The sequence below is a fragment of the Trachemys scripta genome, chromosome 7 (genome assembly GCF_013100865.1).
Source record: "Trachemys scripta elegans isolate TJP31775 chromosome 7, CAS_Tse_1.0, whole genome shotgun sequence".
Lineage (NCBI taxonomy): Eukaryota > Metazoa > Chordata > Testudines > Emydidae > Trachemys > Trachemys scripta.
Window position 1 is genome coordinate 95,936,621 of NC_048304.1, and position 13,966 is coordinate 95,950,586.

The 13,966-nt window shown below is 40.5% G+C and overlaps 1 protein-coding gene across 1 annotated transcript in view; it reads left to right on the plus strand.

Annotated features, from left to right (window-relative positions):
* The window catches only part of CC2D2B (coiled-coil and C2 domain containing 2B), a 96,904-nt gene that overhangs the window by 19,326 nt on the left and 63,612 nt on the right, over positions 1–13,966 (plus strand). Inside the window, 7 exon segments of the mRNA XM_034776860.1 lie at positions 4,112–4,248; positions 4,376–4,501; positions 6,853–7,062; positions 9,264–9,361; positions 11,447–11,587; positions 13,199–13,334; positions 13,674–13,795. Coding sequence (XP_034632751.1) covers positions 4,112–4,248; positions 4,376–4,501; positions 6,853–7,062; positions 9,264–9,361; positions 11,447–11,587; positions 13,199–13,334; positions 13,674–13,795 — 970 coding nt within the window.

Consider the following 13,966-nt stretch of genomic DNA (forward strand, 5'->3'; position numbering starts at 1 on the left):
TGTGGGACAGGAGCAGACTTCCTGCTTGCCGGATTGCTGGCAGCAGGGACCGACATTGATTTCAATGTGAAATGAGGCCATTGCTAATATTAAAGTTTTAAGCTGCCACGAATCTACGGCTTACCATGTCTGCGTGCAAGAGCAATTCCGTTGTCCTGACAGGGTTCTCAAAAGTGCTCTGCAAAACCCCAGACACTGAATGCGAAGGCCGAGAATTCGACCTTGTGCTGAGTGCGCATGTGATAGGTGCTGTGCATGGTCCTGTTCACAGAGAAAGACTATGTTCTTTGTTCACAACTACATTTATCTTTCTGAGGAATTCACTCCCTTTTTCCCATTCCCACAGCCCCATCTGCGACTGTCTCACAACCTAGCCTGTCATCACACTCCCAGAGGCTAGGGAGGATTAGGCATAAGAAGAAGAGGACACGGGAGGACATGTTCTCAGAGCTTATAGCCTGCTCCCGAGCCCAGGCAGCACAGCAGACCCAGTGGCGGGAGAACTTGTCCCAAATGCACCAAGCCAACATGGATCGGGAGGAGAGGTGGCGTCAGGAAGACCAGCAGGCGACTCAAACCCTGCTTGGACTACTGAGGGAGCAAACGGACACGCTCCGGCGCCTTGTGGATGTTCTGCAGGAACGGAGGCAGGAGGACAGAGCCCCGCTGCAGTCCATCTCTAACCGCCCTCCCCCGCCACCAAGTCCCATACTCCCTTCACCCAAAGTGCACAGAAGGAGAGGCGGCAGAGTCCCTGCTAACTCTCACTCCACCCCTGCAGAGAGCTCGAGCAGCAGAAGGCTCTCATTCCCCAAAGTTTGACAAGTTCTTTCCTTCCCGCCTGACACAAGCCCCCGTCCAAGTTTCACTTCCCAGTCCCATGTGTAGTTGATAATAAAAAATATGTTTCTGTTAACTACTGTTTCCATCATGTTCTTTTGGAGGAGGGGGGGGAAAGGGGGTTGGTAATTGGACAGGACAGTCACCTTTGGCAGGGTACATAGTCGGGGGCAGGCACAGCAGCAGGGCACATACATAGTGCAGTGATGCAGTGACTACTTACCCTGGTTAGTCTGGGAGGTTCTTTTCATGTTATGTGGTGGGGGGTGGGTTGCTCTGTGACTTTGTGTCAGGGGAGGGCAGTTAGAGATCTTAAGCGGCGGTCCTTAGGCAGGATCACAGAGCCACACAGCAGGGGATCTGTAACCGTCCCACCCCTGCCACAAACTCACATAGACCCCCCATACACACAGTCCGTATCAGGAGGGGTGACAGGCTCCGTTGAAAGAACCATCCCACCGCAGCGGAGCCTGTCAGTCCTTGAGTTTAGAAGCTGCATTCGCGCGACTACACTACACCCGCTCCGCACCACAGTCTGCGTCCCAGTTTTAAAAAATTCCCGCGAAAACAGTATTAAAGAAAACGGTGTGCTTTAACAAAGTAGAACTATTTTTATTTTGAAACGTGTGTTGGAAGTGGGGTGAAGGCTTCTCTGTACACAAAATTAGAAAGTCACAGGTTACCCTGCTCACTCAGGAACTTTGCTTTCAAAGCCTCCCGGATGCACAGCGCTTCCCGCTGGTCTCTTCTAATCGCCCGGCTGTCTGGCTGTGAGTAATCAGCAGCCAGGCTAATTTCCTCAACCTCCCACCCCGCCATAAAGGTCTCCCCCTTGCTCTCACAGAGATTGTGGAGCACACAGCAAGCTGCTATAACAATGGGGATATTGGTTTCGCTGAGATCACAGCGAGTCAGCAAGCTTCTCCATCTCCCCTTGAGACGTCCAAAAGCACACTCCACCACCATTCTGCACTTGCTCAGCCGGTAGTTGAAGAGTTCTTTTTCAGTGTCCAGGGCACCTGTATAGGGCTTCATGAGCCAGGGCATTAGCGGGTAGGCTGGGTCCCCGAGGATGACTATAGGCATCTCCACATCCCCAACAGTTATTTTGTGGTCCGGGAAGTAAATACCTTGCTGCAGCCGTCTAAACAGACCAGAGTTCCTGAAAACACGAGCGTCATGAACCTTGCCCGGCCATCCGACATTGATGTTGGTAAAACGTCCCCTGTGGTCCACCAGTGCTTGCAGCACCATGGAAAAGTAGCCCTTTCTGTTAATGTACTGGCTGGCCTGGTGGTCCGGTGCCAGGATAGGGATGTGAGTTCCATCTATGGCCCCACCGCAGTTTGGGAATCCCATCGCTGCGAAGCCATCTATGATCGCCTCCAAGTTTCCCAGGGTCACTACCTTTGGCAGCAGTACATCAACGATTGCCTTGGCTACTTGCATCACAACAACCCCCACGGTAGATTTGCCCACCCCAAACTGGCTCGCGACTGACCGGTAGCTGTCAGGCGTTGCAAGCTTCCAGAGGGCTATGGCCACTCGCTTCTGGACAGTCAGGGCTGGTCGCATCCGGGTGTCATTGCGCTTCAGGGCAGGGGACAGCAACTCACAAAGTTCAAGGAAAGTTCCCTTCCGCATGCGGAAGTTTCGCAGCCACTGTGATTCATCCCAGACCTGCAGCACTATGCGGTCCCACCACTCAGTGCTTGTTTCCCGTGCCCAGAATCGCCGTTTCACAGCATCAACATGACCCATTGCCACCGTGATGTCCTCGGCGCTGGGTCCCCTGCTTTCTGAGAGGTCTGTGCTACTCTCAGACTTCAGGCCATCACCGCGTTGACGTAGCCTCCTCGCCTGACTTTTCTGCATCTGCCTCAGGGCAACCTGTATGATAAGCTGCGAGGCGTTGAGAGCGGCCACAACTGCAGCGATGGTTGCAGCGGGCTCCATGCTCACAGTGCTGTGGCGTCCGCGCTGTCAATGACTTGAAAAGTGCGCGAAATGATTTCCCGCCGGCGCTTTCAGGGAGGGAGGGAGGGCGGGAGTGATGGACGGATGACGACAGTTACCCAAAAGCACCCTGGCCCCTTTTTTTTTTACCCAGAAGGCATTTGCGGCTCCACCCAGAATTCCAATGGGCGGCGGGGACTCCGGGAACTGTGGGATAGCTGCCCTCAGTGCACCGCTTCCAATGTCGACGCTTTCCCCGTTAGTGTGGACTCACAAAGTCGAATTACTGTCCTTAGTGTGGACACACACGTTCGACTTTGCAATATCGATTCCAAATATTCGATTTAAGTAAAATCGAACTACTCTCGTAGTGTAGACAAGGCCTAAGTGTTCCCACCTGGAACAGTTGTAACAAGTTTCTAGTTGTTTTGATTCCAGTTTTGAGAGTCATTGGTTACTACGTTCTTGTATTTTTATGTTGTTCCACTTAGAAGCCTGGGAGGTGATGTTAGGAGATAATTGGAATAAATTAGGTGTTCAAAACCAGATCCTCATATTTTAGGTCAGATTTAGGTTGGAGAGATACCCTGATTCTGGAAAGATCATCCTGTATATGGGCCATCTCCTCCTCCAAAAGCATCCAAGCATCTACTCCTAATACTTCCACCAACTCATCATCCAAAGCCTATCAACATCAGTAGAAAAACTTCCATTGACATCAGTTCAGAACCTTTGTGGTCTTGGGCTAGTCACTAAACTTGTCTGTGCCTCAGTTTCCTCATCTGTAAAATAAGGATAATAATGCTCATCCTTGTGTATTTTTTATATGCTCAGATGAAATGTGCTATATAAATGCAAAGTATTTATATATTAGTAGTAATAGTAGTAATATTAATTCATAGATGTGGTTCAGCACAGGTAACAACAGCAGTACACTTCCTCACACAGCACTGCCAAATCTTTCTTAACCCTCACCTGAAGGAGTCACCCCTTAGGTTGAGAGGGTTGTTCAGTCACTGTGCCACCTGACTCCTTGGTAGCCTTCTTTTCCAGCAGTAAGAAAGCTGACAGGATTGGGAACAGTCTGATTTTATCAGAATTACTTATATGACTTATGTTCTTGTGTTAGAAATAGTTATGGAATATTACTTACAGTAGCATCAAGAACAATCCTTTTGATCACTCTTTCGCTTTATGCTTGCAAGTAAAAATAATTACACCAGTACAAATACTTGTTTTTTTTTAATTTTAGTTTTACATTTTATTTGCATCACTTTTAGCTGAAAATTTACATGCAGTAATTGTTGTTCTCAAGTGGTTCACAGCTTTAAACTACCAAAAGGCATGATGCCACGCATCCTAGAAGATGAAGGATTGTATATTCCAAGAAAACCAGAAATTTGTAGGAGAAGTTATAACAAAATGGAAAATCGTCTTCTGAAGCAAGAAGGGGTAAATATATTGTTCTATTAAAAGCTAAAAATGTTGTAAGTAAAATTTAAAATAAAATCAGTAAATGAAATGTATAGAATTTTTTAACGTCATACATATATTGAACTTCTGAAATATTTCTAACAAGGGCAAAAACTGGTTTGAAGAAAGTGGGGAAATAATTTCATTACCTTCTCCAATCAAACAATCACGGAACTTCAGAAAAAGTTTTCCTCTTAAGACTGGTCCAGGATTAAAGACAATATACAAGAAGGTCAGCTATTACTACTTTTTACAGCTATAGTTATTCAGGGGACTTTATCTAGACAATGTAACAAAAATTAATAGCTTGTATTTTTTTCATGGCAAAATATTTCATTAGGCAGTATTCAAAGTCCCTTTCGTGGAGTGTCAGTCCCAAGAATGGGTCGGGAAGGGGTGATAATATTGTTTAGATGGAACCATTTGGTATTGCACAGACTGTTCATCACTTAATTAAAAAAATCAGAAAAGTCTGTGCACTGAGGATTCTACTGCATTGTTACCTTTTGACCTGAGCAGGTAGCCAAAATCTGGTTGTAGCAGGTTGTTTCCATTAAGAGGAGAAGTTGATGATAGAGTGAGGTATTTCTTCGATGCAATCCTATTTATTTACCAAATATGTACATAAAGACCTGTTTCCGTGAACACAGATGGAATCAAGCAGCAGGAGGCAGTAGTTTCTTTGCTCACTCTTACAAGCCCCTTTCCAGCTAACACATAGCCTGAAAGTGCTCTCTCAGCTTTTCCTCGAGCTCGCACACTACCAGTTCTTGCGTGGCAATGTCCTCAGCTTTCAGCTGCCTTCTTTCTCAGCTTCTCTGGTGTTGCTGCTGCTGCTTCTCTCTCACACACAGGCATATACAGTTCCATCAGTTAATGCCTTAGCCCTTGCATTTGCTTTATCAGTCGCCAGGGAAACCTCTTGGGTCACATGGTTACTCAAGCCTTGTTATGTATCCATATTCTGAGTGATACTTCTATTGTTTCAGCTATCTGGTTGCATAAAGTAGCTCAATTGTATTTTATACTTAACCTGAATGAAAGATGGTTGTTACACTAATCAATTTCAGTGAGGCTTAATGCAACCCATAAGAGTATACAGTTTAGTCTGAAATGAATGTATTTTAATATCTTCCATTTTTTCTTGAATATTTATAAATCCAATTCTTTTAAGAGTAATTTAATCCAGGCATACAAAACCGACCTGCCACTCTAGTTAAGGCACACATTTGGCCTCTTTGAGCCTGTGGCATTCCCATCCAGCATCAGATAAAGTGTAAATACTTTGTATTAGGTCAGATTTACCCTTTTTCTTGGATTTGGCTTTTTGGTAACACAAATAACAGAACATAAACCTCATTTTAAGCTTTCTCCCCAAGCCTGACTGTTTCTAGAGTTCCTTGCAAGACATCCCTATCTTTGCCGCTCATTGTTTCTGACCACATGGTCATGCCCACTTCATATCTCGCCACGAGTCAGTAGAATTTACTTAGCTGCTTTAAGCGTGGTTCTGATCACTTGCTAACAAAAAGTTCTGTGTTCCTCTTTGGGACTGTAGATCTTGCTATCTGTTATACCTTGAGTGGTGGGTGGAGCAGGTTATCGAGTAGAGCAGCCATTCAGGGAAATCTTTGAACATCTTTGAGTGGGGGATTGGGAGTGGGCTCTTCAACAGCCCAAAAAGGATGGCATAGAAGGTGGTGCTGGGCATGGCCCATGTTGTGGGCTACTGACTACAATTATGCAGATCCAGTGGTCCTAATATACCACTCAGTTACTGCAAGGAGAGGGGCAGGAGTTATTCCAACTCATAAACTAGACTGATAGCTGTAGAGTTGCTGCAGTGTACCCTGACCTGCTGGTACAAAGGAGATTTAAATTTTGCCCCATAACCTCTGTGTATTTCACTGGCATAAAGTCCAATTAGTTGGGCTTTTTTTAGGTGAAGTGCATAGCACTATGGAACTTCCTGCTTCTTCGGCTGAGGCACTGCCTATAAATATATTCAGGGCTTGTAAATCATCTGGCTCAAATAGCACAGTTGGCAGATTATAAAGTGCTTAATTTTAGGATAATTGGTTTTAGCATATTATCATGGATACAGAACATAGAACTAAGTTTTATTCCTGGCTCTGTCACTGACTTACTATGTGATCTTGAACAAGTCACTTAACTGCCCTGTGGCTCCACCTTTTTAAAAAAAATGGGATCAGTGAATTGCTTACCCATTTTTTATAAAGTGCTTTGATACTTGAGGGATAGTGTCATATTAGTGCAAATTCTATTATTACATCAGTACATGATTGTCTCCTTTCACATTTATTGTCTGTATAAGGGGGAATCTGTTGTTTGTCTGAGGCTGGCTTTAGTCAGAAAGTACTGCAGTTTAAGGTTACTACCATTTTGTTGAGTACCACAGACTGAAATCACTCTGTATTTTGAAACGAGAGTTTTGGATTTTGAAAGAAGAAAACTCTTACAGATACAGTTACTGGTAAGTAACACTGCCTTTCAACGTGATATTTATAAAGATATGTGAAATAAAGACATTATTTTATTTTATTTTATTTTATTTTAAAACAGGCAATGCAACCTGAATTGGAAAGCTGCATCATAACTAAATCAGGGGGTCAAGGAGAACTTTATCAGCTAGATCTCAATATATCAAGTTTATTGTTCAGCCACCATCCTCTTTTCAGCCAAGAACATGTGTTGGTTGCTAGGTTGCTCCAACTTTATGAATGCTTTCAGAACAGACAACAGCATAATATAGCTCTCTTGCTATCTGAAAAGGTAAGAAAATGCTTCATGTTTTTAATGTGGACAATTTCAAAATTAAAAGATGCACAGTTCAGGAGGGGATGGAAATGTGTATGTATATGTACGTATGAATTGTAGGTGGAGCTGTCAGCAAAGGCTATTCTTAAATTTGCCTAAAATTTTCCATTATAAGACCCTGTTTTCAGTTCCTTAGAACTTTGCCAAATTTAAACTCTTTGAGCTAAAATATTCTATGCTGGGTGTCTACCTCAGGTCAATTTTTTTTGTGGGGGTAGGGATAAAATTTCAGAAAAATGGATCAACCATTTCTGAGAACAAAACTAGTGAAAAATATTTTTTCTAATGTTAAAATGTTCTTATAACTGTTTCAATGAGAAACTAGCATGCCCAAACTTTGGAGAAGGGTAGCGGTCGCCCTGGTTTCAGAAAGGTGCCTTTTGCTGTCCATGTGAAAATCCACCTCAATTTAGCCAAATGTATAAGTCTCTGTAAATCACTGTGTGTATATGTTCAGTAGAGTTTCGTTGGAGGCTGGCCCCTAAATTCTGAGATTATATCTGCACGGAATGTACTCTGGCCCAGGGATACAGGGGCTGACCAGGATTCTTCCTGCAATTGCTTTTCCCAGGCTAGGTCTACACTACCCGCCTGAATCGGCGGGTAGAAATCGACCTCTCGGGGATCGATTTATCGCGTCCCGTTGGGACGCGACAATCGATCCCCGAATCGGCGCTCTTACTCCACCAGCTGAGGTGGGAATAAGCGCCGCCGACAGAAAGCCGCAGAAGTCGATTTTGCCGCCGTCCTCACAGCGGGGTAAGTCGGCTGCGATACGTCGAATTCAGCTACGCTATTCACGTAGCTGAATTTGCGTATCTTAAATCGACTCCCCCCTGTAGTGTAGATGTACCCCCAGTCACTGGGGACCACTGTGATGTAGAGCTTGAGAGCTGGAAGATTGTCTCTTCTGTGCTCTCAGTTCTCCCCTTGCTGGCACCCAGGCAGTACAAAAGAGAAGGGAAGAATCAGAAGGGTGAGGTATGATGTGGTGACAGAGCAGGCTAAGGGGTAAAGGCTGGGAGGGATAAGAGAAGACAGGGGAGAGTTACAGTCTATGGAAGACATGCATAATTGGCTGGCAACATTTTTGTGTTCATGGGAATAACTGAGACACTCCCCAATGTGGCTATACCTGTAGTTAGTAGCTCATTTTGCCAGCTGGTGAAACTAAATCTTTGCACTATAAAACATTTTTTCAAACTAATTCAGATGTGTTGGGTTATTGGCTTATGTGACACTGAACATTTCATAATTAAATAAGAAAAGATAATATAGATTTTTGCCCTAAAAGTTCATTTAAGAAAAATAGGGGTATGTTCTCTGTTTGACTCACAAGGATTTATTAATGCGGTTAATATTTAATTACTATTAATAGAAGCCTTGTATGAAAATGTTCACTGATCAAGATGATGAAAAAATACCTCTTAATTTGGTTGCAAAGGTTCAGTCTCCCAATATGCTAGAAAGTCAAGTCTCTCTAAGTAAATATCCTCTGATTCAGATGCATATTTGATATTGTTTACTTCGAGCCAGATTGTGAGCCCCTTAATATTGACTTCCGTAAAATACTGCTCAACATTGTGGCTAAGGGACTGACAATCTGGCCCTTTACCTTTACTAACAAAAGTACCAGGCTGTAACCACACTACACTCATGTGGAAAACCTTCAAAGTGCTAGAAATTCAAATTTCCACTCATGTAGTTGCTTCTCAATCATACCAGGATAAGAATGGTGTTTACTACTCCTAAACCTTTTGATCTCCCTGTTAATATTTTTTTTAAAACAAAGTTGCCAAAATACACATCTTTGAGAAAGACCTGAATATGACATTTTGGGTTCTCTGATAAATAATCTACATTTTATAGTTTTCTGTAGCACTGAAAATCGAATACAAAAACTGATCAAAAGGGTCTGAATTAACAGTACAAAAATCAGAAAAAGTAAAGGTAAAGCTGCCATTTCATCTGTAATGGATTTCTTTGTACCTTTTAGGTATGATTATGTTTGGTATTTCATCAGCATAATACATTAATATTTTTATTAGTTTTGCCGCATGCAGTAGGAACTTTTGCCGAATGCAGTAGGAACTTATCACTAATCAGCAGAAAAGTTTTTAACTTTTTCAAAACAATGTATGGGATTTTTATTACAGCTTAAAGCATTAATAAATGCTACCAAAATAATAGAAAGTAGTTTGGAAGCAAGCCAACTGAGCAGGAAAACTTTAGATGACTACCAATGGCAAATAAGGTAATGTAATTGAAAAGAACCAAGCATATTACAACTACACTATGCAACTGTCAGTTCTGAGTTTTCTTTTGACAACTTATATCTCTATTCAATCTACTCCTTAGAATTCCTTAATAAACATCCATTTTTATAATGCATAACTATTGTAATACTGCACTATTTTCTAAACATACAACTACTACATTTGTTATGAGAACTGTACATAAGCTTCTGGATTTGTTTTTAAATATTAATGATAAAAGGCTGCTGAAATAGATTTTGGAGTTGCTTATATTTGGTTTAATTTTAAATTTAAAAAAATAAAATTCTTCATACAGTTCCTGACCTTAACTTGACACGTCCACATTTCCAGTATTTTCCATTATTCCCATTCCCAGCATCTATCATGACCAATTTAACTTCTTTTCCCACAGAGAGACAGAATTAAAACTACATTATGTGACTTTTCTGCAGGAGCTGATGCACAGTAGCAGTTATAGTGGTGAAAGTCTCATGGCATAGTATATTTAATTTTTTTTTATTATTTGGTGATAACAGCATGCTCAGCACTGTACAAAGCCTAGAGAAATACACAGTCCTTACTTCAAGAATCTTATATTTTAGACAAACAGTACATTTCAAACACAGACCATAAAGCACCAGATGACTTGTCTTTGGAACGACGTTGTGCTGTAGAACAGCCTCTTTCAAGTAACTGGAAAGTGTTCACTTATTGGAAACAAGAAAGTTGTATGATATGCAAATTATAATATAAAATTTTTGTTATGGTGAATGTGGAAATTGGATATAACAGAGTTGTTTGATATATTTAACAATATATTTAGCTATATCATGCTACAGAAATTCTATTTATATATTAGATATTCTCTTTCCTTATGCAAGTAATCCTATTGAAGTCTGTGGAACTACTTGCATGGGTAAGGGCAACAGGTGTCACTGTTCAAGGCTTAACTGTACCTGTGATGCTTCTCTGGGCTGTCTAAGTGTACCCACAGAGGTGCCAGGCCTGGTGCTTCACTTCTCTTGGTGGAATTCTACAATTCTCCTACTCTTAGAGCAGGCCCAGGGCTGTATACCAACTTGGGTATGTCTACACTGCAATTAGACACCCGCAGCTGGCCTGTGCCAGCTGATTCAGGCTCATAGGTGTTTGGGCTGAGGCTCTAGCCTGAGCTCTGGGATCCTCCCACCTTATAGGGTCCTAGAGTCTGGGCTCCAGTCTAAGTAACAAGACTCCAGAGGAGTCTTTATTGTTTGCATCTAATAATACAGGAATTTAGTTTCTTTTTAGATATTTTTTCTACAGTTTGTGTAGTGAAAAGAGGCTTACATGCCCACCAAATCATGAGAAGTAGAAAGAAGTATGGGCCTGACCTGCAAAGTACTTGGATCCATATCAGAACCTCCCCAGAATTTATGGGCCATTTGGTTCTAGAGTTTTGGTTTGAGGCCATCTCTAAACAAAAATAGTTGATATTTATACAGAGGCTATTAGGCAGAAAGTAATACCACAACAAAGCAATCTTATTCTTTTAATCTCCTATGTAACACCCAAGATACTAAGCAGGGAAGTCTGACAGTTTAACAAATTTCTGCCTGAATATCTACAAACCAGAATCTCAGGTTACCTTTGTTCAGGCCTCACCTCAGTAATTATGGCTCACTGACAGAATTTTAAGGAACAAATGTAGAGAATAAGATATGGTTTCTCATTTTATTCCCATATTAATTAGTCACCATGCCAGACTTATTTTTTTCCAGATTTGTACAGTAAATCTTTTTGTATTCCAGAAACCTGCATACTGTTCTTGCATATTTTTCTTCCCTTTCCCACTTAATGCAGGCAAAGGACCAAATTCACATTGCTGTGTGCTGAATCTGAAAAAAATCTGCTAGTGTATGTGGAAAGAATCGATGGAAAATGAATATGCAGATTTTAATAAACTAAGTCTGTGCCTGTGAAATAAAGTATTTTAAATATAAGTGTTCTATTTAAAACTTGAAGTTTGGCAGTATAATTATAGAGTCTCTGATTTTTGTTATCAGAGAATTAGATTATCTTTTTGTTATATATTTTTATTGCAGAGATACCAAGAAATTGTATGACCTAGAACAGCAAAAAGATATTTCTTTAATACATAGTATGTTAAAAGTCTGGAAACAAATAAAATCTGTACGTAGACAGCAAGAATATACAAGTACACCTGTAAAATTACAGTTTCAAAAGTAAGTTGATATGATATCCTTTCAGAGTGTCTTTAACTCTGTGTAAAGGAGTTATATTGAAATTGCCAATTAAAGATAACCTACATCTGTAGCACATATTACAGAGAGTATATTTTGTATACTGTAAGAATACAAATAATTTTTCAAAAATATATACTTATAAGTATTAACATTGGTGATAATGAAAAGAAAGGAAAAGTTTAGATATTAAGTACCAAATTTGGGTAATGGAATAAGCTATTCAGTCAACTGATACTCTCTCTGCTTTCTGGGTGCTGGTCTGATCTGTTCCAGATATAAGAGGAGAGTCTCCTCCCAGTCAAGATGTAAAATTAGGAACTGTAAATTCTCAATACAATTTTTCAAAGATACTTTATAAAAATGTAGCTGGATGCAATATCTCAAACACCATTAGAGGTGCTATATACACCATTCCAGTTCTTAGGCTGGAATAGCTGTTGCAGATAGCTGTGTTGGAGCCTATTGACTTTCCTGTGTTGGTTTGATATTAGGCTAGTTCTCATGCTGTCATTTGTACAGCACAAAGGCCTCCAAATTTATCACGGGCCTCCATGATATTCTGTTCTGAGCCAAATCTGGCATATGAAGGGGTAGGACGCCTGTGGAGGACAGATATCAGTTGTCACTGTCCAGTGATTGTGTTTTAGGACTTCCGGGGGATGGGGGGAGGTGTCTTTTCCTGCTTTCATTGGGTCAAAGTCAAAAATGATTCTCATAGTGAAGTTGATAGGCATTCGGAGCAGATGGTCTATCACCTTAGAGAGGGTTGCGTGCATTGGAGAGAGTGGGACCTATTTAGTTAGAATCCAGATTTCTTGGGTCTGAGGGGAAGACTCTAACCCTAAGTTCCGGTTCCCTAGGAGGGAATTCCCACACAGTCTGATTGTACTGCTGTTGTGCTGAGTAGATGGCCCTTCACTCTAGATGCCCTTATCTAGTGCAACTAATACTATATTTTCTGTGTTCTGACATTTCATTATTTGAAATGGACTTTCTATTAGTATATTCAGAAAGCTGCAGTCAATCAAAACTGCATGTGTTTCATAACCAGGTTTATATGGAATACAGTTTTGGAAAAGGACATTTATTTGGTGAATGTAGTGTACTTATAGTGTTGTTGTTAGATCCATATTTTCCTAGCTCTCTTATAAATTAGGGTTGTGGTTAGTTAAGGTATTGCCTGAAATTTTGATTGATAATTCTCTATCAGTCCTTATAAATTTCCTATTGTAAATTTTGTAATTCTATAATTATTTTATGGTAATGAAAATTGATTTTAAGAAGTTCAAATACAAGTATTGAGCATCAGTATCTTGAAAGGAGATAAACAAAACAAAAAGCATGGGTTTTGCCCTTGATGTAGACATCTCCCTTCCCCAAACATTCTAACTAAAGCAAATAATTACAAAAAGTGGCTGTTTTTAATTTATAATCCTGTTGATATCTTCCACGAGTTTCAAACTCTGGTGTACTGTGAGGTAACACTTTGAAGTATTTGTTCTACATTGGAAGATTATAGTGTGTGATCTAACAACTATAGCTACATTTTTCTAATTATAATATTTAAATGTTTTGTATCCATGTTTGAAGAAGGCTGACAAAGAAAAATAATGAGGATGAATATAAGGCAGGATTAGCACAAGATGCTGAAAAAGACAGATGGCTGGAAGGAGAAGATAATATTGATAACCCTGACAATATTTCAGAGACCTGGGGAAAACAGAAGGTACTTAAATTATGAGACAGGTTTTAAAATAATAAATATTGTGTGCCTGATCCGTCTCACATTGTAGCTAATGAGAGTTTTGTCACTCGCTTTTATGACAGCAGTATAGTGCTCCTTGATTTGCTAGAGAAAGCAACTGCTTTAGAATTGTGGAAATCATGGTGATGCTGTTAATGTCCCAGGTCCAGTGAAAATTTAGGCGGAGATTTTCAAAGGGGCCAAAGGATCTTAATCGTATTTTATAGATATCTTATGATAACCAGTTTGAATGTAGGAAATTAATGCTTGTGCTAAAAAAGGTATGTTACAAACAGTTAAAATACTGATACTGATTTCTAGGGATGTTTGGATTCAGCTCCTCCATTGGTGAGTTCAACACAACTTTCAGAGATAAAGGAATCCTTTTTCATACCACTTCTCACTTTGACTGCAGAAATAACAGCAGTGTCCAAGTGTCCCATGTAAGTTGTAATTAGTAAATTGCAACATATTTATTTCTCTGCTAAGGTAGAATAATGATGATATGTATGTTTTAATTTCACATATCCTTAGAAATTAGTGTATTATCATTTGAAAGTAAATAGCTTCAAAATAATTCATTTAAATTAAAAATTTAGATGTTCGATTGTTTT